The sequence below is a fragment of the Phaethon aethereus genome, assembly GCF_964289735.1.
Source record: "Phaethon aethereus genome assembly, chromosome: 3".
Classification (NCBI taxonomy): Eukaryota; Metazoa; Chordata; class Aves; order Phaethontiformes; family Phaethontidae; genus Phaethon; species Phaethon aethereus.
In genome coordinates, this window is record NC_138576.1 from 110,798 (window position 1) to 137,431 (window position 26,634).

Sequence of the window (26,634 nt, forward strand, 5' to 3'; positions counted from 1 at the left end):
GGTGATTTCGGGGGGGCGGTGCCGGGGGGCGGTGCTGGCCGGCTCGGGGTACGGCTGGGGGGCGGTGCCGGAGACGCTGCGGCGCCGCTCGGGGGGCGGCGCTGGGCGGAGCGGGCCGGGGAGGGCCGGGCGGCCGTTCCGCCCCCCCCGCGCTGCGGCCGGGGCTCGGCCCCGCTCCGTCCCGCGGCGCAGGGAGCCGGGCCGGTGCCAGGGCTGCTGCCCGGGCTGGGGCCGCAGTCCGGGGCGCCCCTGCGCCGGCCCGCCGCCATGGCCCGTTTCTCGGCCTTCCTCAACCCCGTCCTGGTACTCTTCAGCTGCGACCTCTGCCTCGTGCGAGCCAGTAAGTGCGGCCGGGCCGCCGGGCCGGGCCGGGCCGCCGCGACTCTCCCCGCTTGCCCCGCGGAGCCCGGCGGGCCGCTCCCGCTCCCCAGGTGCCCGCGCGGCCACCTGCGGCAGGGCCGGGCAGGGGCGCGGGGCGGGCGCTCCCCGGGCGGGGACCGTGCCGGCGCCGTCCGGGGGCTCCGCCGCCCCTCGCCGGCCCCCGGCACGGGACGCCGTGCGCCGGCCCCGGCTGCGCGCGGGGGCCTCTCGCGGCCCCTCCCGCCGGCCTTCCCCCGTCCCCGGCGCGGCCTTGGCCGAGACCCCGCGGGGCCCGGCCCTGCCCTCTCCGGCCCCCGGGCCACCCCGCCGGGGCTGCGCCCGGCCCTGGGGCGCCGCGGCCTCCCAGCCAGCCGTGCCTTCGGCCGCGGCGCGTCCCCTCCCCGTGGGACGAGGTGCCATCGCGTGGCCGTGCTGCGCTCCGCGGAGGGCGCCGGGCTCTCCCGGGGGTACCTGGCGCTGCCGGCTTCGGCTCCCGAAGGCTCCCGCCGCTGGGCGAGTCGGTGGAGAGACGCGGCTCTCCTTGTTCCCCTGCTGAGGGGTGCCTCCCCGTTGCCCATCCTTGCCCCTCACCAGTGCGCAGCGAGTCCCGAGAGAGTTGATGCCCCTGGGCAGGGCTGCCCCGGTGCCGTAGGCTGGGCTGGGAGCAGGTCCCCGGCTGACGGGCGTTGTGTGTGCCTTCCTGCCTTGCGTCCTCTGGGCCGGCGTTTGCCAGGGCACCGAGGTCTGTCAGCACCCGCGGTACCTCTGTCCTTTCTTCCCCGGACTCATATGAGTGACCCTGTGTCAGTGGCAGCCCTCTGCTGCCTGTTTGCCCCTCATCAGGTTACTGATGTATTACATCGAATTGTGAGTATCAGACATGTTCTGATTATGTTCTACCATGTTTTCAGTCTCCTTGCAAAATATGTACTCCAGGGCCTGATGGATTCTGGAAAAAATGCAGTCAGGGTTGTTAAAAAGGGGCCACTTATTTTTAGACATGCAGGCTGATGCTTACCTCCCTACTGCAGAGATAAGTTGGGCAAACATCTGGGTGCCCTTGAGCAGCAGTCCCAAGGGCATGGGCCGAGGGGCAGGTGAGGCCCCTTCCTCAGAGTCCTAGCAGGATGGGGAGAGCGCCAGTGGGGCTATGCCCCGTCCCCATGCAGCGCCACATCTGCCAACGGCACTCTTGAGGGGCGTCTGTCTGACCCCTTCTCTAACCTACGAAGCCAGGTTGCGTGGCAGATCTAGTCTGGCGCTCCGCTGCCCACAGCCCTCCTGGCTGCCCGACCTCAGGCTGCAGTGCTGCTAGCTCCAGCACGCGGGACCAAACCCTTCCCACCGCTTCGGCAGGCCTGAAGGGAATGCACTGCTGCACTGGCAGGACAGAAGGGTGCCCCAGGCCTTAAGTAAGTGATTGCTCTTTCTGTGGTGGTGCCCGTTTCTTAATATGGCTTTAATCAAAGGCGAAGCTGGATAACTTATAAATGATGCAAAATCATTAGCGATTAATGCATTGGGCAGGGCTTAACTGTGGCATGCTTTTCCCAGAGAGCCCAGTAGGGTGTTGGAGCATCTTGGCTTGACAGGAATGTTTTTAATAGTTGGCTTCAGAGAGTACATTTTTTGGAGCCCTTGCACTCACAGATCTTTATGGCAGCAGCTCTGGCATGAAACTGCTCTGACCTCAGCTGCAGAGCAGGCTGGAGAATGCTAGGCTTGAGGTGGGGATCATATGCAAAGCTTTCTATGGTGTGAGCTGTCCTCGCAGATCTTGGTATAACGACTTTCAGTGAGGTCTCATCTTGCATATACTTGGGATTAAACATTGCCCCGTGTTTCAAGGGTGAACTTCTCTAGTTTTGACTTCTGAAACTTCTTGACCTGTCTATTCCTGCTAGGTGTGCAAATCCCATGTGCTCAGGAATGTCTTTTCTACAGTTTGCTGAACTGCAGACTGACCAAGAGACACTCATTCTTCCAGTGAAGGACTGCAGCCTGGACACCTTCAGGTGTCACTGTCAGACGGGTTCAGGTCTGCCTGCCTGGAGCCTGCACAAAGTGCGTTTACGAGGCGTGAGGTCTGAAGAACTGACGAGCCATGTGTGTCGTGGCCCCGCCATGCCCCCATGTGCTCCTGCCCTCCCCTCTCTCTATTTGGGACATTTGGGGACTGGCTCTGGGGGTAATAGCAGATCACGCTGGATTTGAGTGCACTGTCTTTGCGGTTTGACACCAGGGTGGTATCTGCCCTGGGATGCCCTGCTGCTGCCAGTGAGGGAAGGTCCCTACACAGGGCCTGTGTGAGCTCTGGCCAAATACTGTTCAAGCAATACTGTCAGCCTTGTGTGGACCCAAGCAGCGTGGCTTGTGGATCAGTGCAGTGCCCTTGTTCTCAAATCACAGAGTGACCCAGCCCCAGGGCCATGCTTCAGCATCCCCAGCCCAAAAACCTGGCCTGGCCAGGCTGTGGTCCCTGCAGAAGCCTAGAAAATTCTTGTGCAGAGCAGGGAGCCTGCTATAAGCTCCATCCACAGACTTTTGCATCGCAGAGAGTCAGACTCTGCTTTTAATTTCCACACATACGCTTAAAGGTTGGGAAGTCCAACTGCCCACTTTGGGCATGTTCAGACCTCTTCTCATTCTGTTAGATACAAAAAGCTACCTAATTTATTACTGTAGATGTATGCTGTGAAGCACCAGGTCCTGTTCTTGTCCTGAGGCCAGCTGGCAGGGTCTGGTCACATCCATAGGACTGAGCTCATGAGTTCCAAAGAGGGGAGCACATCCGTGCTACCTACTAGGAATGGTTCATCACTTGTGCTAACTCCTGAGCCATGCCCGAGAGTCTTTTGAGCACACACTGGCTGGTTCAGACCAAAGCAGTGCGCGGGACCAGTCTGCACTACTGGATTCCTGGGCCATTCTTGACCTCATAACGTTTGCTAGCATAGTGGTAGCCTTGAACAACTGTTTTTCTTACGCCTGAAGGCTAGCGGAAACATTACAGGCCCCCGACACACACACACTTTGAAAGGCAGCTGGCTGGCAGGCTGCAAGGGAAGGGTTATTTGCTGACCGTGCTGTCGAGAGCTCAGCTGTTAGTTGGGCAACTAAGTTGCACGCTGGCCATGGCTGCAGCAGAAAACCAGAGCACGTCTGCGGGGAGCTCGGCTCCTATGCGCACAGAATACACATGCCCCAGTCAGTGGCGAGGTCGGGGGAGTGCAGCTTTATTCAGCCTGTTCTGCCGTTGGTTTCTGGGAGACCAGGATGTGCAGGTAAGGACATGGCTCAGAGAGTCCCTCTCACAGGTTAGAGTGATGAACCGGAGTCCCACTAGAAAACTCTGAGGAGACGCACTCTTCGTGGGACAAAAGGTATTTGAGTGTACCTTTGAATCCTTTCCAGTTTTCCAGGCTCCTGTTCTGGAAGATAGGGCGCAGCATCCTGTGATGTCCTTGTTTGCGTCGTCTCCAATGTCTCTGTCTTCTGGTGCCGTGGCAGGCTTCTGCTGGGAATGCGCTCAGCCCCAGCGTCTCTCTGAGAATATTTTTTCTGGGCTCTGTGGCTGACCCTCCTATCTGTCTTAGTCACCCGTGGCTGACCACAAATCTGCATTTCTCAGAGTGGGAATCACATCCTTTTCCTGGTTAGATCTGTGATGGAGCTGGGTATATTCAAATGCGAATGAATGCATTTAAATAGCTGACCTGCAGAAATGACCTATCCTTGTCACTAACTGTGGTTGTTGTTGGTGTCTGTGGTTGTCTTCTTTCTTATTCTCAGGTGCCCTATGGGGATCTTTTTCTGTCTATATAGATCACAGCATTGAACTTGTACTACACAAGCAGCTTGTAGGACACTGTCTTGTTTACAGGGAGAGAGGACACGTGAACAGCAGCCTCCGTGTCTTTCTTCATGTGCTCCTGTGTCTCATTTCTGGACAAAATTTGGCTTTGTATGCGGGTCTGTGTACCTGTGTAGGACCCTGCCACGCTCTTAGTACTGTGAAACCTCAAAATGGTGCAGACCATGGGCCCATCAGGCCAGCTTTCCGAAGGACAGCACCGGCTGAGTGTTGCTGCCAGCTTTGCAGATGCTGGCATTACACTGCTGAGAAAGTCAGCTCTGCCTTCTGCATCGGGCTTTCCTCCCCACTCTGGAGCAGGGAGTAACGCCAGGCGGATGAGATGGCCAGATTGAGTTGCATAGTGTGTTTATTCCAAGCTGCCCCATTTTTCTGTCACAGTTGATATATAAATACTGTGTCTGGGCTGCTTCCTACGCAGTTCTGGGTGGTGTGCCAGGCATTTGTGATGTGCACATCCACGGGGCAGCCCCAGAGCTTAGAGGAGCCTGATTTTACCATTGCAGTCTTGGTTGAAGTATTGCATTAATGTAGGATTCGTTTGGACTTTCTGGACCGTACAGAAACATGGGACTTCCCTGCCAAGAATCTACTCTGTGCCCAGGCTGAGCAGGAGCATGTCATGCCAGACAGCCCTGCTTCTGCTGGTGCTGGAGCTGAATGAAGTAAACTTTCCAACAGATGAACATCTGAGCAGCAGTGAAGGTAGCTCAGCTCTGCAAGCAGATGCCCTCGTGAAGAGCTGATGTGAATGTCATTCTCCTCTCTGATAGCAGGGTCTCTGCAGTGCTCTGAGACAGGCTTCAGGGACTTTTCTTTTCATGGGATTGTGAGCTGCAGGAGCTGATTAAGTTGCGCTGACGGTCTCTTAAACTCTGTAATTCTTTTTGGCTCAGGATGGGCCTTCGTGCATTTCCCATTTCGGTGTCTGCAAGGCGGAAGGAGCCTGCTGCGGGCCCTTCACGCCCTGAGCTGGGCTTGGCAGCCCGGGCACACGGTCAGCACTGCTAACCCCTTTTACGTGGAACGTGTGTTATGAGCCACGGGCTATGTCTGCCGCTGCAAGCGCGCCCTTTAGAGAAGCGCCAGTCAGATGCCCCGCGAGCTTGTCCTCCTGCCCCGCTGTAGGACACTGCAGAGGGTGAGGTGTGCAGCCAGCACGCTCCCACCCACAGCCAGGCAGGGAGGAGTCCCGGCCAGTGCGCAAAGGCTGCCGAAGCCGACGGGTGCCACAGAGGGGCAGCTGCACGGGCAGGGAGTAGCTCGGTGCCTGCACACCTGCCCCCACGCTAGCCTGGTAAGCACCGTGCGGTGCACGTGTTGCTGCTGGCAGGGGCTCAGCCTTGTGCATCCGCTGTGCCACTCCTCTCCTGGGGACAGGTTCACTGGAGAAGCTGCTCCCGGTAGCGCTGGCCGATGTGCTGCCACGGGCAGATGTTGGAGAGGGCCCCTGGGGTGGTGCGCAGGGGCGAGTGCCCGTTCTGAGACATCTGAGGGGACATGGTGGCGCTGGATTAATGGTTGGACTTGATAATCTTGAAGGTCCTTTCCAACCTTAGTGATTCTGTGATCTTCTTTTGCCTCTTTCCTGTGCCTTGCCTCGGTCCATCCCCGGCTCACCCAGACAGGCCGCCGTCCCCTGTCAACGTGACTGTGACACAGCTGAAGGCAAACTCTGCCACGGTCTCCTGGGACGTCCCAGACGGAGACGTGGTCATCGGCTATGCCATCTTACAGCAGGTACCCAAGCTCTGTCCCCAGGGGGCTGGGGACCCCTCTCACTGATTACCAGCATGCTCCTATGTCAGCCCTTCTGCCGCAGTTTGGAGCTCCTCTGGCACCTGCCTGAGGACACCGCTGCTGGTGAGCAGCCCTTGCCAGGGCGCCCTGTCTGAGCCATCTGTCCTGCTGGGAGGCAGCAGACCGTGGGCTGCGCTGGGGGTAGCTGTCCCTCCAGCGGCTTCCCTCCAGTGGCGATTTCTCTGGATAAGGATGGTGCATAGCAAAGTGCTGGCCAGCCTGGCCCATCCCAGGGGTGGATGGTTGCCCGGGAAGGGAGGAGTAAGGGCGGTGTGCCCAGCACAGCCCTACAAACAGGGGCCTGTGCCTGGTGCAGCTGGCAACAGCCTCCTGGGGATGACAGGTCTTCACTCTGGCAGCGGCAAGATGGACAGATGCAGCGCTTCATCCGGGAGGTGAACACCACCAACCGGGCCTGCGTACTGTGGGACTTGGCAGAGGACGCTGATTACATCATCCAGGTGCAGAGCATCGGCCTGTATGGGGAAAGTCAGGCCAGTAAGCGTGTCCACTTCCGGACCCTGAAGGAGACAGACCGCCTCCCTTCCAACAGCTCCAACCAAGGTGAGGCAGCTCCTTTCGACTCACCCAGGTGCTGCTGGTGGGGCTATACCTGGAGGTCTCCACAGCACACGGGCAGGGATCCAGCGGGCAGTGAGGAAGGTGCTGCCCTGAGCAGCAGGCTGCTTGGGACACACAGGGTCATAATGGGTGGCAGGGTTGTACAGCCTGCTGTTGTGTCCACTATGGCCATGATAATGTCCCCAAGCCCTGGTTTACAGCTCTCCTATCCCAGGTCTTGGCACCCTATGCAGCTAAGCAGGCTGTGGCCAGGACAACCGCAGTGGCCTGCTCAGCTGCTGCCCATAGGAAGCAAATATCGAACGGGCTCTCTGATCTCCCAGCCTGCAAGCTACCAAAGGACAAATGATGGAGCCCCATGGTCTCCTTTCCTACACGTATCCACGTTGTGCCTTCTTGCCCTGGGGTTGCTTACATGCTGGTCCATGAAAGATGATCCAAGAATCCAAGAGGGACGATGCCCGGAGGGGGACCACTGGGCACAGGAGTCTGTCTCCAGCACTAGCCATAGGAGGGGGACTTGAGAAGAGTATAACAGGGCAAGCAGATGGCTTAGTTTGCTCAGAACTTTTGTGTTCAGCTCAGGGCCCTCCTACCCTGCCCTGGTCCTGACATGGGGAGTAACCTCAATGATTACTCCCATGCATTGTGCAGTCCAAGCACAAGTTGTGCAATGCAGCAAACAAGCTGTTAGAATCCCTGACTGCCTTTGGTAGCAAGGATGGTTTATCTGACACAGGAAAGCCACAGGCTGCATGTCCTCTCCCCACCCAAGGTGTCATCTCACACCCATCCTTGTTTGGCAGAGGTGGGCCTCTCTCCTCCGGAGCTCCTTCTTAGATCCTCAAGTGTTGCTGGTCCTGAAGTAGGTTCTGGTGGGAGGGAATCTGCTGCCAGCCCTGCCTGGATTCTCTTCTCTGTAGGTGACATCACCATGGAAGGGCTGGACAAAGACAGGCAGCTGCAGACGGGCGAGATTATCATCATCGTGGCTGTGCTGCTCATGTGGGCAGGTGAGTGCCACAAGCAGCGTTCCAGCAGGCTGGGGCATAGGTGCAGTCCAGGGTCCACAAAGAGGATGGGTCTCAAGAGACTGCAGAGGCATATCGGTATGCGTCTGGCATCCTTTCCAGTAAAGCCCATTGAGTCTCTGTAGGAGCTCGAGCCAGTGGGGTAAAAGGAGCAACCACAGCCACTTCTCAGCAGTGAAGGCCTGGAGCATGTGGGCTGGCTGGCCTGACTGCTGTGCTGGAGGAGCAGGAGGCAATGTGGGACCCAAGGAATACAGATGTACAGGGTGGGAGCATCCCAGCTGACATCATTAACTATCATGTAACTTGGGCCTTAGCTTGTCTGACATCTGATAACATTGCTGCGCTGGCTGTGGCCATGCCTCGATCTGCAAAAACTGTAAAATGGGTGATCTGCTCCTGTACAGCACCTGATCAAAGCCAGTGCTCTAGCAAACAGCAGGTTGCCCTGTGAGCAGGGAAGCCTAGGAGATGTCAGCTCCTGACTGGTCACATGCAGCTGCTGCGAATGGGGAGTCGTCCGTCCCCTACTCCCTTCCCAGTAAATGTGGATTTTCTAGTGGCATCTTGCAGGAATCTCTCCTCGTCCTGGCCTTGAACACTATTCTAGTGCACTGGAAAAAAATACGAGATGGCTGCTGCTAGCTCACACTTTGTGCAGGTTGGTGTGTCAGCGTGCCAACAGGGAGAAAGCAGGTCCAGTCAGTGGGCGGCTGTGATACCGCACTGTTGTTTGAGTGGGTCCGACGCATCTAAATGATAACAGTTCAAAGCATTGCTCCACAGGCCGGCATCCAGGGTCGCGAGGGCTGCGATGCGTACTGCGTGGGCTGGGTACTGTACAGCCATGACTGACTGACCCCACAGTCATTTTGCAAGACAGGACAAAGCCACGGGCTGGCTTTTGTGAGGGTGGCAAGCACAGCACCAATAACTTCAGCATCTTGCTGGAGGCACCCAGAAGCACACTCAGCTGCTCACCGACCTCAAGGTTGTCCCTCTCTGAGTGCTGCAACGTCTGCCTTTGGCCTCAGAGCCCTGAGCTGCAGGCACCAAGCACTTCACGTGTGCCCTGATGGCTTTGGCCGCGTCCATGCCTCGTCTGCCCAAGGAGGCTGGTCTGACCACACACGCAGAGGTGCCTGGGGTGGTCCAGGCTGACACAGGGGGAGGGGGTGGGTGACCAGCACACTGGAGTGCCCTGGGCCTGATGGCTGTCCAGCTGGGATGCTGTGGGGAGGGGAGGCAGTGGGCAGCCAGCGTGAGGGAGTCCTTCATTCCCTGTCTTTTGGCAGCGGTGATCGCCCTCTTCTGCAGACAATATGACATCATCAAGGACAACGACTCCAACAACAACAAGGAAAAGACAAAGCCATCCTCGGAGCACAGCACGCCAGAGCGACCGAGTGGAGGGCTGCTGCGGAGCAAGGTGAGCAGGGAGGGCTGGTAGAAGGGATAGCTTATGACATCTGCTGTGGCTTGCTGCCTGGACAGGTTCTGGCTCTTTCCAGAAACAGGAACGCCCCATCTCATGCTCTCACCCTAAAAACTGAGGGTTTTTAGGGTGCAGGGAGCCCTGGGGGGCAGTGCAATGCCCCCGCTCTGGGGCAGTGTGTGCACCCCGTGTGTGATTGCAGGAGAAATATCGGAAGAGACAGCAGGATATGTAAGCTGGGATGGCTTCCACATTGCACGGTGGTAGCCGTCCTCTCACTGTAACAGCCCCTTCACCATGCCCCTCCAAGGCTGCACCTCTTCTGCATCCCGTAGACAGGTCTAGCTCCTGCCTGTTCAGGCAGGAGGCAGACAAGCTGGGCAGCTGTTCTTACGGTTCCTGCACTGGTCTATCGCTGCCCGCTTTCTGCCTTCACTGGGGCCTGCTCCAGGCCATCACCACACAAGTTGTTCATGGGAAGGACCCCAGAGCCCCTTTCCCACCCTAATGGAGGTGATGTGCCGGGCTGTGGATGGGGAGGGAGCAGTGCTGTCATCTGGCTCTTTCCTCAGCACCTGACATTTCTCCCTTTGTTACTTGGCAAAGACAGTGATTTATAACCCTGATGCGTGTGCTCTGAACGGGACCTTGCATTAGGTTTGCCCTTGTGTCTCATCTGCCTCTTGTATCGATGGTGGGAACTCTGCTCACTTGTTGCCTGACTCCCCCTCTGCTTCCACATCTTGGTTTCCAGTGGATGTCAGGAGCAGAAACTTCCTGTTTGGATTTCAAGACCTCAGTTCTCCTCCTCCAGATTTTTCCAGCTTCCTGATTACTCCTTGCCAAAAAGATCCCTCTTCTTGGATCCCTGCTCCAAACTGACCTTGCTCATGTAGAGCTGCAAAGGCGGGTGCAAAGGCCTGTTCCTGCTGCTTGTGCAGTTCTCCTGTACAAGGCTGATGCACCTCAGTTTGTCTTTTTGCATTCACCAGACTCTTGGCATCCTTGTAGCTGACAACACTGCAAGTTTATTCTTGCAGTCCTTAGTTACAAAGCTGGGAACAAGGTATAGGAAAGAAAATGCTTTGCATTGCTTCCCCTTCTGGCTTCAGGGCCAAGCTGTTGTAAAGTAGCAGACAAATGGTGCAGCTCTTGATCTGAGCGCTGTTATAAAGTGTGGTCATGGGGACACTCGCCTCCTGCACCCTGCTTCAGCGTGAAAGGGCTGAGCTACAAAGCACGTGTGCAGCAGCCAGGACCCCTTCCCTTCCCAGCACGTTCTCTGAATTCACAGATCTGCCATGCTCTGCAGTGAGCACATTCCCTTTGGCGTAATGGAACGTGCCTGCTCGTGCTTGCAACAGTTTTTGAGAAAATCCACCTTGCCACCTGCCGCCTTTAGTTCCCTTGGCACATGCCAGAGCTGTCATGAGGGCCATGGCAGTGAGATGTGCCTGGCACTCAGTGGGCCCCGTCTGTCCCTCCACGCCAGTCATCCCATGCTTTGTGGATTCTCTGCCCCCTGGCAGACGTCCCCCTACCCCCTCACTTACAGTTTCTGCCCTGACCCTGCATCTACCTCCTGTCCAAGGGCATCAGGTGTAGTGTGGCTGCCACTGGGGACCAGATAGACATTTGCAAGCCCTGGAGGCTGACGAGCGTGGGGCAGGAGGGGCTGGTTCGCCCAGGGGTACTGGGGCACAGCAGTGGGCTGAAAGGCTTCGTGGGGAGGCACGCATGTTGTTGAAGGGACTCACCTGGAGGGAGGCACCACGTGGTGCAGCTGAGCTGCCTGAACCTTTGTGCCAGGAGAGCACATCCATGTAAAAGGCCGGGGTTTCAGGGTGAGTCCCCTTGGTCTGACCCCTCTGAAGCCAGGTCTCTGCTGCAGCTCACCCCCACCTCAGCTCAGGGCAGAAGGCTGGGCTGCAGCTGGCAGCCCTTTTGCAGAGGAGGTCGCCTGGCCTTGGTGTCCGCTGTGGGAGGTTGGGGGCTCTGCCGTGGGGTGTGCGTCCCAGGGGCTTAGCAATGCAGGGCCTTAAAGCAGATTTTTCTCTCGTAGAAGAAGTCTCCCTCGGTCAATATAATCGAGGTGTAAGTGCAGCACCAGCTCTGCGCCTGGGGTCCTGGGTGTCCTGCCAGAGCCAAAGCAGGCCTTGGAAGAAGAGGCAGCACCAGGTGCCCACCCTGGAACTCTGCATGCGAAGATCCGTGTATCAGAACTTTCGCTTTCCCAAGGGCGCCTATCCAGGGATGTGCATAGAGCCGGCTCCCAGCCGTGCATGCAGTGCACGGCCCTGCCCGTCCCGCACGCCCGGCCCCGCTCCCCTGCCACTGCGGAGCGCAGAGCTGAGCAAGGGTGGGGGACCACACCACCAGCCCAGGGGGGCAAGCCTAGGGGGGCGGAGGGGCTGGGTGCGCTGGCTTGAGGGGAGGCAGCATCCCTGCCTGCTGGCTTGGCCAAAGGCCTGGGTGCAACCGTGTAGCACTGGACGCCCACCCGGCAGGCAGCCCGGAGCAGAGCTTGCTCTCAGCTGCTGTGTCTGGGCCCAGAGGGCTGTCTGTGGAGGCAGCTGCTCCCCTTTCGGCCCCGAGAATGAGGGGATGGGGCAGTGCAGGCATTCGCCCCAGCACCGCCAGGGAAGTCGTGGCCCGGTGGCAGGAGAGTTTGTTGTGAGGTGAGCACAGGTAAAGAGTGGATCCCTGCTGGGGAGTGGGGCCCCATTGCACCACGTCATTGCCATGCAGGGGCTTCAAGGCCTCTCCCTGCTGCAGGGAGCTGAGACACAGATGAGCGCAAGGAGGCAGGGCTGCCGCAGCGCCTGGCTGGCCTGCGGTGTGCCGCCAGGGCGGAGGGTGCCAGTAGGAGCCGTTCTGTGGGGTGGGCCCCATAACGCTATGGGAGCAGGCAGTGCCGGGGCATGGCTGCGGCTTTGCCATTTCCCTGGTAGGGCTCTGTCCTGACGCATTCAAGCTGTGTGCGGGGTTGCTGCCGGGCAGCCTGTGGGCAGCGCGGCACCGGTGCTGCCCAGAGGAGGTGATGTGGTGAGGCCCAGCAAGGTCTCCGCAGCTGCGGCAGGGTGTGTGCTGAAGAGCTCATCACTGCTCTGGGGACGACCCTGGCTTCAAGAGCGTCGCATCCCGCTCCTGGCTCCTTCAGTCTTGTGGGGATATGGTGGCTACTGATGCTCCCGCCCCTGGAGCGGGTCCCGTGGCCTGCACCAGGTTGGCTGATGTGCCACAGACCCGTTGGAAAGGGCCCTGAACACCCAGAGCTGGTGGACCGCTGGCTTGCTGTTATCTGCCCAGTCTGCCTGCTCATGTGAGGACGACATGAGCCATCGCCCAGCCTGGGGCTGGTGAAGAGGTGATGTCCAGCCTGTGCTTGTTTGCTCCCCGGCATCTGCAGGCACCAGTCTGTCACTGGCTACCCGCACTGCGCTGTGGCCCAGCCGAGGCCAGGCCCAGGCATGCCCTCTTGCTGCGGTAGGAGGGAGGGGGGTGATCCGAGGAGGCTCTCTGCTGCAGAGGCTGGTGCCCTGGCTGCTGCTCTCCCTCCGTACTCTGCTCTGCGGCCCGTCAATGAGCTGGGGTGCTGGCTCTGCAGCCCTGGACTCGAGTATCACAGGATCCAGCGTCTTCCAGGAATAAACCTCCCAGAAAAGCACTTTCAGGACTCTTCCTTCCAGGTGCTGCTCAGCTCCTACTACAGGACGAGGTGGGGAAGGGACGGGATAAGCGACTCCCTGTGGCAGGGTCTTTTCAATAAAAGCATCCTGGCTCAAAGGCAGCATTGTCCCTGCGGAGCTGCAAGTCTCTGTGTGTGTGTGTGCGCGCGCGCGCGTATATGTACAAGACTTCTTGAACTTGCGTGTAAGGCCCTTGGAAGGAGACCTGGCCTCGCAGGCTGTGCAAGAGCTGCAGGTCCTCTAAAGTTGTCTTGCCCACCTCTCCGGCCGCCGAGGGAGTGCTGGTGCCAGTGCTGGGCCATGTTATGCTGCTGGACAAGTTGCAGTTAAAGACTGTCCCGCCGAGGATGGCTTTCTCTGCACAAACAAAACTGGCTGCAGAGAGCAAAGACACGCTGGCAGCCGGGACAGGAGAGAGGATGAGGCCAGATCCCAGCAGGCTGCTGGCAGGAGGGGGCTGTGCTGTTCCCTGGTAGGGTGAGGAGAGGGGTTCCAGAGGAGCAAATGCACCACGGGGGGGTCCAAGTGCTGCTGTACTGTAATCTGGCCATAGCTCTAGAGAGACAAACCACCTTGTTTTGCCAGCTAACTTGTTTTTTGGAGAGGTACACTAAAAAAATAAGGGCTGTCAAGGAAATAACAAGAGTTTTTAAAAAACTCTGGTGCCCTGGAAAATGTTTAGAGGTGCAATCCTGCAGGGTCAGAGCAGACGGATGCCTACCATCATGAGTTCTTTAACCAGACCAGAGGCACACACAACGAAACAAAGGAGCATGACTGTCTAGCAGAGTCGAGGGCCTGGGAGTGGCTCCAAAAAAATGCCAAAATGCAGTGGTTGTGGCCAGATAAAAAAGGAGACCAAAAGTCTGTCACATTAAATATAAAATGAGGGTGTCATGTTGAGGCAAAAAAGACATACCCCTCAAAAAAACAACCCAAACCACCACTCCTTTCTCAGACCATGACAGTGCAGGATGGCATGGAGCTGCAGAGAGGAGTGCTGCAGACGAAGGGCAAGTTGGACAAAGGTATTTTGTGAGGCACATACAAGCACACACCCTGCGAATGCGTGTGGCAGCACCAGCAGAGGACGGTGCAAACGCGTGAAGCGGTGCCAAGGCAGGGCAGGACATGCACACGCCCTGCAGCATCAGCACCGCAGGGGCACAAGTAAGGCGCCGTGGGGCTCATGCGGAGCACTTCTGGCACACAAATCTAAGAGATGTTGGACAGTGTTAGCACATGCATGGGTGCGGCGAGACCATTGCTAGCTTGTACATCACTAAAACAACAGACTTGGCCAAGGCACTGGCACACACAAGGCTGAGATGGGGAAGCAGGGAAGCCGTTCACTCACTGCAGCAACAGCTGGTTAAAGGCAGGACAATGGCAGAACTAGCACCCATGAAGTTGTGCAAGAAGCCTTACAGGGCTACAGTGTTCGGCAGAATCACAGCAAAGAGCACACCCCACGAGTCCCAGGGAGAGGCTGTTAAATGCTTGGAGTACTTTTGTCTGGAGAGGTGATAGCTGCCAGGCAGCAGGGTAGAGCCCACTGCCCTCCCCAGTGGCAGGAGATGGTGAACAATCATTCACAGGCCAAGAGCAAAGCGTGAGTGAAGCGATCAGCATGTGCCGGCGGTAGCAGCAGCCTTGTCCGGCCCCTCAGCACTACCTGCAGCACTCGGCTGTGGTATGGATGCATGGATGCCGGCATCCTGGTTCAATGTGTGGCAGACAGCTGGCTGTTCAACCCCCTCCACCACCAGGTCAGCCATCCCTCAGCGCTGGAAGATGAGGACTTGACAACGACCTGCTCACCCAAACCACCCCAATAACATCTACAGGTTGCTCTGTGCCCTCAGCTGTGGGAGGAAGGCATAAGATCAGGACTCAACGTGCAAAACCAAAAGTGCGAAAAACAGTGCACAGCTCTCGCCTGACCTGCAGAGACACAATCCTCTGTGGAGTGCAAGCCTCTTGGGAAAAGACACTTGCCAGGAGATCAGCTCTGCTGCCCCAGGCTGCATACAGCGAGTCCAGCCCAGCTGGGGCTGCCAGCGTCACCAGCCTCAGAAGGGGAAATGTGCTGCAATGTGACAGGAACCCAGCAGCAAGGTCCTCGGCCAGAAAGCAGCTGCAAACTGTTATGTGCCAGGAGAAACAAGGCGTCCTGCTGGCTGCAGCCTCCCATGCGCTGTCTGGGGAAGGAAACCAGGTGCATGGCTTACCCATGTCTCCGGACCACAGCCAGGCATGCAGCAGGGCAGAGGCACCCCAGAGCAGGCACACAGGTAGCTCATGTCCCCCCTGGCCTCAGCACAGTCAGCTGCCAGTTCTCATCGGCACAGATGATGTTCACAGGTGCTCAAGATGCACCAGTCCAGCACAGCCTGGACCAGCTCCCCGCTAGATAACAAGGGCCAGCCCGGGCCCCGGCAGCCCTCAGCGCAGGGGCAACGGCTGCCTCAGGACCAGCAGCCGAGGAAGGCCTGGGAGCCCCAGAACAGCTGCAGGCTCCACAAGCTCAGGGCACAGCCCAGGCCCTCACCACAGGCAAGGAAGCCTCACTGCAGGCAGGGCAGCAGAGACACAGTGCCTTGCACACTTGCTTACACGGCACCAGGTCTCCTCGCAAATGATGGAGTGCAACTGACGCCGAGGGGCAAAAGGATTCTTGCTCATGAGCTGGCAGGCCTCATTGAGAGGGCTTTAAACTAGAATTGGAGGGGGGAGGGGATAAAACGGGGCTCACTAGAGTTGAACCTAGGGGTAGGTTCAACGTGCCAGAGTTGAAATCTATAGCCCGGCTCAGGTGCATCTACACCAATGCACGCAGCATGGGCACCAAACAGGAGGAGCTGGAAGCCATTGTGCAGCGCGACAGCTATGACGTAGTTGCCATCACAGAAACATGGTGGGATGCTTCTCATGACTGGAGTGCTGCAATGGATGGCTATAAGCTCTTCCGAAGGGATAGAATGGGAAGGAGAGGCGGTGGGGTGGCTCTGTATGTTAGGGAGTGTTTTGATTGCATAGAAATCGAAGATTGTGAAGACCAAGTAGAGTGCTTGTGGGTAAGGATGAGGGGGAAGGCCAATGAGGCAGACATCCTGCAGGGAGTCTGTTACAGGCCACCCAACCAGGATGAAGAGACGGATGAGACATTCTATAAGCGATCTCCTTCTATGACCAGGTGACCCGCCTAGTGGATGAGGGAAAGACTGTGGATGTTGTCTACCTGGACTTTAGTAAAGCCTTTGACAGCGTCTCCCACAGCATTCTCCTGGAGAAACTGGCGGCTCGTGGCTTAGACAGGTTTACTCTTCGCTGGGTGAGGAACTGGCTGGATGGTCGAGCCCAGAGAGTTGTGGTGAATGGCGTTAAATCCGGCTGGCGGCCGGTCACGAGTGGTGTTACCCAGGGCTCGGTTCTGGGACCAGTCTTGTTCAATATCTTTATTGATGATCTGGATGAGGGAATTGAGTGCTCCCTCAGTAAGTTTGCTGATGACACCAAGCTGAGTGGGAGTGTTGATCTGCTGGAGGGTAGGAGGGCTCTGCAGAGGGATCTGGACAGGCTGGATCGATGGGCAGAGGCCAACTGTATGAGGTTTAATAAGGCCAAGTGCCGGGTCCTGCACTTTGGCCACAACAACCCCATGCAATGCTACAGGCTTGGGGAGGAGTGGCTGGAGAGCAGCCCGGCGGAAAGGGACCTGGGGGTGCTGGTTGACAGCCGGCTGAATATGAGCCGGCAGTGTGCCCAGGTGGCCAAGAAGGCCAACAGCATCCTGGCCTGTATCAGGAATAGTGTGGCCAGCAGGAGTAGGGAGGTGATTGTGCCCCTGTACTCGGCACTGGTGAGGCCGCAGCTTGAATACTGTGTTCAGTTTTGGGCCCCTCACTACAAGAAGGATGTTGAGGTGCTGGAGCGTGTCCAGAGAAGGGCAACGAAGCTGGTGAGGGGTCTGGAGCACAAGTCTTATGAGGAGCGGCTGAGGGAACTGGGGTTGTTTAGTCTGGAGAAGAGGAGGCTGAGGGGAGACCTTATCGCTCTCTACAACTACCTGAAAGGGGGTTGTGGCGACGAGGGTGTTGGTCTCTTCTCCCAAGTAACTAGTGATAGGACAAGAGGAAATGGCCTCAAGTTGCGCCAGGGGCGGTTTAGATTGGATATTAGGAAAAATTTCTTCACTGAGAGGGTGGTCAGGCATTGGAACAGGCTGCCCAGGGAGGTGGTGGAGTCGCCATCCCTGGAAGTGTTCAAAAAACGTGTGGATGTGGCGCTTCAGGACATGGTTTAGGGGACATGGTGGTTCTGGATTAATGGTTGGACTTGATGATCTTAAAGGTCCTTTCCAACCTAGTGATTCTGTGATTCTGTATGCATGGCACCCCATCCAGCACTCGCACACAGATGACAACAGTAAAAAACTCGGTTTATTTCCCTATAAAGGCAGAGCTTTCCTTTAAAAACCAGCTCATTTCACTCATGAGAGGGCGTGGGGCTAAACTGCAGGGGCAAGGCCTTCCTTGCTCATTGCTCCAGGCCAAGAGCTATTGCTCCCTGAGGGTCACGCATGCCGAGCAAGTCCTTCACCATCTCCAGGGGGCTGCTTAGCCTCAGCCGGTACCCAGTTGCCCCCAGGAGGAACAAGGTGGGAGAAGCAAGCAAGGCAGGTCAGAGACAGTGCACTAGCTGCACCCCACAGGCTCACAGCCCGTGGGGTGGCTCTGCGTGCCCTGGGAGTGGGCAGAGCGAGAAGCACCGGTCCACCAGCCTGAGCTGGGAGCAGGAAGCAGCTGCAGTTTGAGGCGGTTCATGCAGGCAGAGAGCAGGATGAGGAGCGAGTGTTGCAGTCTGTGTGCTGCATGGCAGCAGTGCCAGCAGACCCCGTGCCTGCTGGGCAGTGCTGGGGGTAGGCGCTGGCTGGCCCGGGGGCAGGCACAGGGTGAATCCTGAGTGGCTGGTCCATTGCTGCAGAGATTTGGCTTAACCCAGGGGAGTCTTGGGGCCAGCAGTCCTGGGGTCAGCTGTGGGGAGGTCTCCAACCCGTCCCAGCCCTTTCCAGCTGTCTGGGGGTTGCCCCAAGCGGTAGCACAGTAGCTGTGCAGTAGGAGAGCTCACTCTGGGCACAAGAGGTGCTGACTCTGAAAAGCAAGAGAGAGGAAGACCCAGTCCATGAGGCATGCAGCTGGGAACCCAGCATGGCCTGGGAGGGGAAGCAGACCTCCCCAGATGAGCCATCAGCCCCCTCCCCTTACAGAGGACATGCTGCGGGCTGTGGCAAACCAGCACTGAAGGAAAGAACTTACCCGCTGGGCTGTGGGCTCCCCTCCCCAGCTCCTCCATGCTGCTTTGGAAGAGAACAGAGCACCCATCGTACCCCCAAGCAAAGCTTGCTGAGAGACGCAGCATGCTCATGACCCTGACAGCACAGGCACGGAACAGCAGTACCAGGCACTCGAAGTGCAGAAGGCTCTAGCCCACTTGCTACCAAACCCTTTTGCCAGGCGAGCCTGTCCCGAGACTGCAAAGCCATCTCCTCTTCCCATCAGGAGGCCGCATGTACAAAGGGCTGCCATTTCACAGGGCCACATACCTAGCTCCAGCCCGTGCACGCACTGGTTCCCAGCTGACACCAGCTCAGGCCAGGCTCAGGTCTGCACCGCTGACTGACCCCAGCCAGGTGCCAGCTGCCGGGCACATGGAGAACAGCCACAACGGAATGGGCCCTGTGCACCTACCACCACAGGCACTTCTGCAAAGACCTACAGGTTAATCCTCTCCTGCTGGACTGGTACCATCAGCTGCTCCCAAACACAGGACAGACACCAGCAAGCTCAGTCCCAGGCCCCAGTCCATGCGTAAGTCAGCATGACCAGGCCTCCATCCTGGTGCAAGCCCCAGGGAAATCAGTGGGAGGAGAGCGGCAACTCTGAGTCCCCCCTGAGAAGTTCATCACTAAAAGAAAGACATTGAGGTGCTGGAGCGCGTCCAGAGAAGGGCAGCGGAGCTGGGGAGGGGTCTGGAGCACAAGAGTGACGAGGAGCGGCTGAGGGAACTGGGGGTGTTCAGTCTGGAGAAGAGAAGGCTGAGGGGAGCCCTCATCGCTCTCTACAACTGCCTGAAAGGGGCTTGTGGTGGGGTGGGGGCTGGTCTCTTCTCCCAAAGAACCAGCGATAGGATGAGAGGAAATAGCCTCAAGTTGCACCAGGGGAGGTTTAGACTGGATATTGGGAAAAATTTCTTCACTGAGAGAGTGGTCAAGCACTGGAACAGGCTGCCCAGGGAAGTGGTTGAGTCACCATGCCTGGAGGTATTTAAAAGATGAGTAGATGTGGCACATAGGGACATGGTTTAGTGGTGGACTTGGCAGTGTTAGGTTTATGGTTGGACTCAATGACCTTAAAAGTCTTTTCCAACCTAAACGATTCTGTGATTCTAAGCATGTCTGGATAGGCTGGCCTCAGCAAAGAGTGGCAGAAACAGAACAAGTAACATCTCTGGGTACATCCTGAGGGACAGCATCTGTCCCCCACAGCTCTGCTGCAAAAGCTGAACTGCAAGATCTGCCCCTCCACAGCTTGGCTCCCTGTTCACTTGACTTCTTAGCTGACAGAGGCAGAGGAAGTAGCAAGAAGCTTCCCCTTCCTCCCATGCAGATCTCCTCCATGCTCCGAGCATGCCCATGATGCCAGCAACTCCCCTTGCATGGGGCACGGAGAAAGAAAGACGACAGGTTTCACCAGAGAGATCTCTCAACACAAGCAGCAGCTCACCACCTACCCAGACAAGGTTTCACCAGCGTTGTCATCTTCCTCCTCCCCTTCCTCCTCCTGGCAAACAAAGAAACCAAACAAAAAACCCACCATGACACCTCACTGCCTGGGCAGGTCTCTGCCAGTGGGCTGCCCAGAGCCTGTACTGGAGCAGCAGGCAGTCCCCAGCCCCTTCACAAGACAGTCACCCAGCAGGCATGGCACAGACAGCGGATGCCTCCAGGCAGTGGGGGGACGTACGGCACCTGCAGAGCTAGGCTGCCGAAATCCTCAGGGCTCAGGCACACAGCCACGCAAGGGGAGAGGCAGACCGTGGCTCTTCTCACATCCCCTCCAGCCAGCAGAGCACCAAACACAGGCTGTGAGCGGGGAACGAGCTGCCAAGCTGAGCCAGCCGCTGCACACAGCGCACCTTGGCCTGGAGACGGGAGCGGCGTGAGCACATCTGGCAGCCGCAGGGCCAGGCAGACGACCACCCAGGAGCAGGCTATAAGCAAGGAGGACCCCAAGCCCTGCCAGGCTGGGCCAGCGCTGGAAGCATGAGGCCAAGGAGCAAGTGTCCAGAGGCTCCTGGGCAGGGACACAGCGACACGGGCAATGCTCCGATGGGCTCTAGACATGCAGTAGGTGTAGTGCAGGTGGGCAGGGCCGAGCCTTAGCCCAGGCTGGTACGATGGTGGCCAGACAAAGGCTCCTCTCCTTCAGAGGCAATGTCTCACCCCTAGCCATGGCACCAAGCATGCAGAGCAGGTCCCAGCTCCCTGTTTGACAGTGCCAGCAGAGCAGGGCTGAGAGCTGCTGCAATGCTGGGCCTGGCAGGAGAGCTCCTGGAGCAACCCTCTGAGGACCTGTGCCTGCCCTGTGAGCCCGACAGAGCACAGAGTGCCCCTCTTCACGTCAGGCCACCATGTGTGAGGGAGGCTGTGCAGATATCGACAGGGTCTTGGAAGGCCAGGAGGAGGGAGCGGCGTAAGTGTTACTCTTTCTGCTCTAGTGTGAGAGCCCTGGGCATGGGCCAGACTTGCACATACTGTACCCCAAACCGGTGTCTGAAGGGAGGGCTCCCCCGGGGGGCTGGCTCACTTGGTCTGCTGGGCTCACTGCTCTCCAAGACACATGAAGAGTGAAGGGGCTGTTCCTGCCTAGAGCCTGGGACAGGGCAAAAGCAGCAGAGTTAGTGCCTGCAACCTGGAGAAGGCCCAGCAGGGGATATACAGGCAGGACTGTAAGCGAGGGACAGATACCCCTGCTGTGCTTAGGGGAGGGTGCAGACAAGGGTGGGGGATCACCACTCAGGGCAGGTACCACAGGGCCCTGAGCTGTGCTACAGCTCAACAATGCAGAAGAGTTCAGCACGGATAGCAGGGACGCCCACACCCCACGCCAGCCAGAGACAGGGCAGGTTCCCCAAGTGGGGCAGTGGCAGAGAACACAACAGCAGGGACAACACTCTCCCTGCTTGGTGTGTTTCACCAGCCATGCAGTGAGCCATCTCTCCTCCACACAGCCCAAGGCAGGGTCCCACACTGGAGACCCCAATCCCAGGGCTAGGCAGAGGAACATGTCTGAGAAATTCCTCCTACCTGCATGTGCTGCTTCCCAGAGATCCAGTGCCATCTGGAAGGCCTGGGCCACAGTCAGAGTCACAGCCTGGGCCTGTGTACAAGAAAGAGAGAGAATGGCTGCTTCCACCCTGGGCCCTTAAGCCAGGACAACCCCACTGCCACAAGATCTGAGAGCACCCAGGCCTCCCTCAATGCCTCTCCCCGCAGAGCACACACACAGAAAGCCACAGTTCAATGCTGTGTCTGTCCACCTGCGCAGGCCAGCCATCCCCAAGAGGAGATCCCAGAGGAGCTGGAACAGAAGAACCTCCTTTCACTCGCCTCTGCAGTGTGTGAGCATGCATGCGCTCCCTGGCTCCATCTCTGCTGAGGTGCAGAGAGGTAAGGGCCTTCTCTCTCTGACAAGGGAGAAGGAAGGGCCTTGCTCCCCCCCTTACCTCATGGAGCCAAGAGCAGAAGGGAAGTGCTTACAATCTTCTTCTTGGGTGAGAGGAAGGCATGGCACTCCAGTGCCCCGCTCTCCTGGCTCTGGGCAACGTAAGCGAAGACTTTGTTCTGTAGCTTGTCTGTTGTGCAGTAGGAGATCCTGCAGGCAGAGAAGAGCTGCTCAGGGCAATAAAGGTCCCCCAGCACAGGTCTTCTGCTGTGCTTCCAGCACACCAACAAGCAGTGCTGACAGCCTGAGGCTTTTGTCTGCCTCAGATGATCAGGCAGCCTAACCCCACAGCAAGGCCAGAGGCTGCCTGGTACCTACAGCTAGTGAGAGACCACTGCATCCACAGGCATGCCCTCCTGCGCTGCCCCAGCGTGCTCCTCAGTCCTCTGATGCCCAGTTCAACCCCATGTATGAACTCAAGCACTGAGACAAAAGGAGCACAGAAGGGTGGGTGGTTGCCTCCAATGACGCAACTGGAGGCCAGGCAGTAGGACGATCTGCCTTGGCACATCAGCTCTGGTGCCAAGACCCAAACATTTTGCACCAAGGAGATGTCCTGTCTCTGCTTCCCATCTAGCCACCACCCTGCAGCCATGCTCCCCTCACACCCACCACCCAGAGACACACAACCCAGCCAAAGCACAGCTGGCAGCAGTAAAAAAAACACCCCACATCAGCTCTCTCAGCAACTGCCTTTATTTAGCCAGCCCAAGTAAGCTGCGGTCCATGGCACCCTCATCCCATTGCAGCCAGAAAGGCAGTCCTGTGTCAGTGGAGAGGGCCAGGCGTGCAGTCCTGCCCTAGCTGGGGGGCTTTCCAGCCATCAGCCTCGACATCCTGCTTGAATGCCAGAAGAGACAAGCAGGGCCCAGGGAAAAACAGACGGACTGATGCAGAACTCAAGGCCACCCAGGACGTTGCCTGCATTGAGCCCCAGGCAGTGCTGTGGGGCACAGCAGGGAGAGGGCACAGGCCAAAGGATGACCTAAGCTTGAAGGTACCACTGACGGGAGGCCCAGCCCTCCATGGCTGCTCAGGATCCCATCAGTCTCCAGCTGGCTGCTGGGGAACACCCAGGCCCTCCCACACACCATGCCCACCTGTAGATGGAGATGTTCTCAACCATCTCCTTTGTGTCTGCATCCTGCAGCGAGATGCCCCTTGGAGACACTGTCAGAATCACCTTCTGGAACTTGCGAGCTCCCACCCGTGCCTGGCAGTAGGGAGACACCAGACATCTCTGCAAATCAGGCAAGGGTCTTCACCTCCCCTCACTGGCAGGAGTCCCCCAGACTCTGTACAGAGTGCCACCCACTTGGACCCTTGCTGCAAAGGCTCCTGCCACAGGGATGGGAAAGCAGAGCCTGGAGATCGGGCGTGCCCTGCATAGAACACCCCTGGAATCCATTCACACTACTGCCATGCATGCAGGAGAGGACAGACCCCACCCTCCCCGGTACTCCACCCTCCTCTCTACGCTGTGACAGGCACAGCTCTGCTCCTAGCTGCATTCCCGGTGTGGGAGCAGGCAGCTGTGGCTGTCCTGCAGGAAGACAGAGCTTCCCTCACAGCACACAGGCCAGCCAGCCTCCGACACGCCACCCTCCTCTTGGGAACAGCACGGTCCCTCGCTGGGGTTCAGGGCTGGGACATGGACACTTCCCAAAGTCCAAGGGCTGCGCTTTGAATTGGCTCTTCTCCACCCCGGCACCGCTGGGCCCCAGGGCCAGCTCTCACCGTGGCAATGATCCGGCGGATGGCAGCAGCAGCCATGTCTTCGCCTTTGGGTTTTTCTACCAGCGTCATGCCTAAATACTTGAGTGTGAAGCACATCCCCTCAAGCAGCGGCTCCTGCATGTCAGCCCAGCTCTCAGGAAGCTCTGCAAAGACAAAATCCCTTAGCAGTGTAAGCCACATGCCAGTAGCCCCGTGGCTAGTCGCAGCAGAGCCACCCCACCCTCATGGAATCATAGAATCTTTGGGTTGGAAGGGACCATTAGAGGCCATCTAGTCCCACCCCTGCAGTGAGCAGGGACATCTTCACCCAGAGCAGGTCGCTCAGAGCCCTGTCCAGCCTGACCTGGGGTGTTTCCAGGGATGGGGCATCCACCACCTCTCTGGGCAACCTGGGCCAGGGCTTCACCACCCTCGTTGGGAAAAATTTCTTCCTTCCATCTAGTCTGAATCTGCCCTCTTTTAGTTTAAAACCATTACCCCTTGTCCTGTCGCTACAGACACTGCTAAACAGTCTGTCCCCCTCAGCCCCTCTCAGCCCTGGCAGCTGCACTAAGGTCTCCCCGGAGCCTTCTCTGCTCAAGGCTGAGCCCGCCCAGCTCTCCCAGCAGAGCTGTTCCAGCCCTCGGAGCGTTACTGGGGCCTCCTCTGGACCCGCTCTCACAGGTCCGTTGTTCCAACCTTGTTGCTACCTGCACTCAGCAGGGCACTCTCCTGGCTCTGTGACATTCTTGGAAGAGGAACAGAACGAGAGGACAGTTCACTTTCAAAGCTTTTAGTCCTCCATCCGTGGAGGTACAGGCTCTGTCAGCACAGATAGTAAGCTCCTGCATACCTGCGTAGGGCCCCAGATACTGCAGTGTTCAGTGCCATCTGCAAAACCCTTGCATTCACGCATCTCACTATTTTACTGAAGCAGGATGTGCTCTGTACTGCATTTGTCTCGCCCACCTAAGCCCCTGGCACATCTCAGGAACAGCAGCATTTGCTGCCACACTTGGTCAGATCAAAATCCCCAAGCTGTCCCAGTGTAACCAAAGCCAAACCCTCTGGTAGCTCTCGTTTGCAGCAGCGGGCTGCTGGGGAAGGGGAGTCTGCCCAGCACTCACGGTCCAGGCTGAAGTGACTGGAAGCAACTGTGTCACAAAGAGTCTGTGTTAAGGAAGAGCTCAGGCTTGTATTTCAAGGATGCAAACTAGCTTCCAGGAAAACATGTTTTATGGATGAACTCCAACTCACCACAGGAGGATCATCAGTTGGACTAGATGACCTTGAAGTCTTTTCTAACCTAATGATTTATGATTTTACGAGAGCTCCCCCATCCATTACTTTGCGGGTCACAGAAATAAAGGGGCACTGGCTGCTGTTTCCTGTGTCCTCTCTTTTCAAACCCCTTTGCCGCAGTCAAGAGAAAAAATAAAAAAATAACGGGCAGAGCTCACTCAAGGAGGACTCCCTAGGGACATCAGCATCTCCAGCTTCCTTCAGGAACCAGACAGTTTCACCAGCGTGTTCTGCCACACGGCAGATGTACTGGTAGGAGCAGGAGCCCTGGCCCTATAGCCAGTCCCAACACCACTACCGTTGGCAGAGAACACAAGAAACAAGCACTGTAGAAGCATCCATCCAACCTCTGCTCCCACAAGACAAAGCCATTGGCTTCAACAGAAAGCTCACTCTCATGGAAGGCAAAAGCCTTAGTTATCAGACCAGTGTGCCACATACAAAGGAACACTTCTCTTGTGCCGAGTGCTTCCTGGTGATAATTTTCAAGGAGAGCTGAAGCACACATTTACTTTCCTCAAAGCCCAAAGAGCACAAGGATGGTAAGAGAGGAGATATGCAGAAGGGCTAAGACACAGGGAGTCAGAATCTCTCTCCTCTTCTTGGGGTTCACGCCACAGAGGATGGAAGGAACACAGGAGTTACACGCTCTGCTGCAAACACCAGGTTTGTACACTTCCCTGGGAATTGCCTAGGTATCTACTGTTCACACTAAGCTAATACTTTTCAGGGTTATTTTTCATCTCTTTCCTGGGATTAGTTCCCTGAACATTACTGGCATACTTGCAGAAGTCTCTGACTAGTAACTGGAATAACCTGAACCCACAGGGAAATCGGGAGACCTTATTTTCACAGCATACTTGTGCACAAATTACAACTACCACGGAACCCACTCGGTACCATGCAGGCGTCAGGGATCTCTCCCCAGGGTAAAAAAGCACTGTCTCACTCCGAACCTTGAGAACAGCCCCCACATGCCAGGGCTGCCAGAGTGAGCTCTGCTGCTGCAGTGACGCCTTTGGGCGGCGATGACCAAGGAAGCCCAGGCACAGCCGAGGAAGCCCAGGCACAGCTGTGCGCGGGGTCAGCGTCAGATCGGGCTGTGTTGCGGACAGCAGGGCAGGCAGCCTGCAGCGAGCAGCCTGCAGGCTGTCCACCCTCGCTGCGCTCACATCCGCGCCTGCAGAGGACCAGGCGCAGTGGTTCGGGCATGCCAAGGCCTTCACGGGCTGGGGAGGGTGCCTGTGGACGGGGTCCGGTGCCTGTGGACGCGGTATGGCATGTCCCGGCACCTGGCACCACCGCACTGCCTGTCACAGCTGCCCAAGGCCCTTCAGCCCGGGTGGCCTCAATTCAAAAGTGGGGCAAGGGGCTGGCAGCCCGGGGAGCGCGGCGGGGAGGGCCAGGCAAGCAGCCCACAGCGCTGCCGCCTGCCTCAGCCTGTGGCCCCACAGCCCGCCCCACAGCCCCCCCGCTGCCCCACCGTGCCGCCAGCCCGCCTCAGCCCGCGGCCCCGCGGCACGGCCACAGCCCGTCCCCCGGACGACGGGCCCCCCACTGCTCCCCACAGCATCACCAGCTCACCTCAGCCCGCGGCCACAGCCCGGCCCCCGAGCCCCACACCGCTGCCCGCAGCGCCGCCGGCCTGCCTCGACCCGCGGCACGGCCACGGCCGTGCCCCGCACCGCTCCCCGCAGCGGGCAGCGGCCGCGTCCCGGGCCCGGCCAGACCGAGATGCGGGCTCCCTGCCCCGCCCCCGGCGCACCGGCACCGGGGCAAGCCCGGAGCGACGCCCCGCCCGGCCTGCGCCGCAGGTGAGCCCAGCCCGGCCCCGGCCCCGGCCCCCGCCCCCGCCCGCTCCCCGGCAGCCGCGGCCCGCACTCACTGCGCCGCCGGCGGAGCCCCAGGCCGTGCCGGGCGAGGCGCGGGCTCCGCAGCACGGCGCGCCCCGCCGCCCGCAGCGCCTCCATAGCGGAGCCGGAGCCGGAGCCCGAGCCCGAGCCCGAGCCCGAGCCCGAGCCCGAGCCCTGCCGGTAGCGGGGCGGCTGGAGTCCCGGGC

The 26,634-nt window shown here is 58.3% G+C and overlaps 2 protein-coding genes across 2 annotated transcripts; one reads left to right on the forward strand and one right to left on the reverse strand.

Annotated features, from left to right (window-relative positions):
• Positions 1-267: 267 nt before the first annotated feature.
• Positions 268-11,180, forward strand: FNDC4 (fibronectin type III domain containing 4; the record flags this gene model as incomplete). The annotated part of the gene is made up of 6 exons (XM_081998322.1): positions 268-340; positions 5,859-5,974; positions 6,394-6,598; positions 7,540-7,629; positions 8,943-9,076; positions 11,145-11,180. The coding sequence occupies 6 exons, from the start codon at positions 268-270 to the stop codon at positions 11,178-11,180; spliced, it is 654 nt and encodes a 217-aa protein (XP_081854448.1).
• Positions 11,181-18,420: 7,240 nt separating this feature from the next.
• Positions 18,421-26,545, reverse strand: LOC309403723 (low density lipoprotein receptor adapter protein 1-like; the record flags this gene model as incomplete). Its single annotated transcript, XM_081997970.1, has 7 exons — positions 18,421-18,470; positions 20,640-20,705; positions 21,140-21,212; positions 21,593-21,707; positions 22,658-22,770; positions 23,295-23,437; positions 26,461-26,545. The coding sequence occupies 7 exons, from the start codon at positions 26,543-26,545 to the stop codon at positions 18,421-18,423; spliced, it is 645 nt and encodes a 214-aa protein (XP_081854096.1).
• Positions 26,546-26,634: the final 89 nt, after the last annotated feature.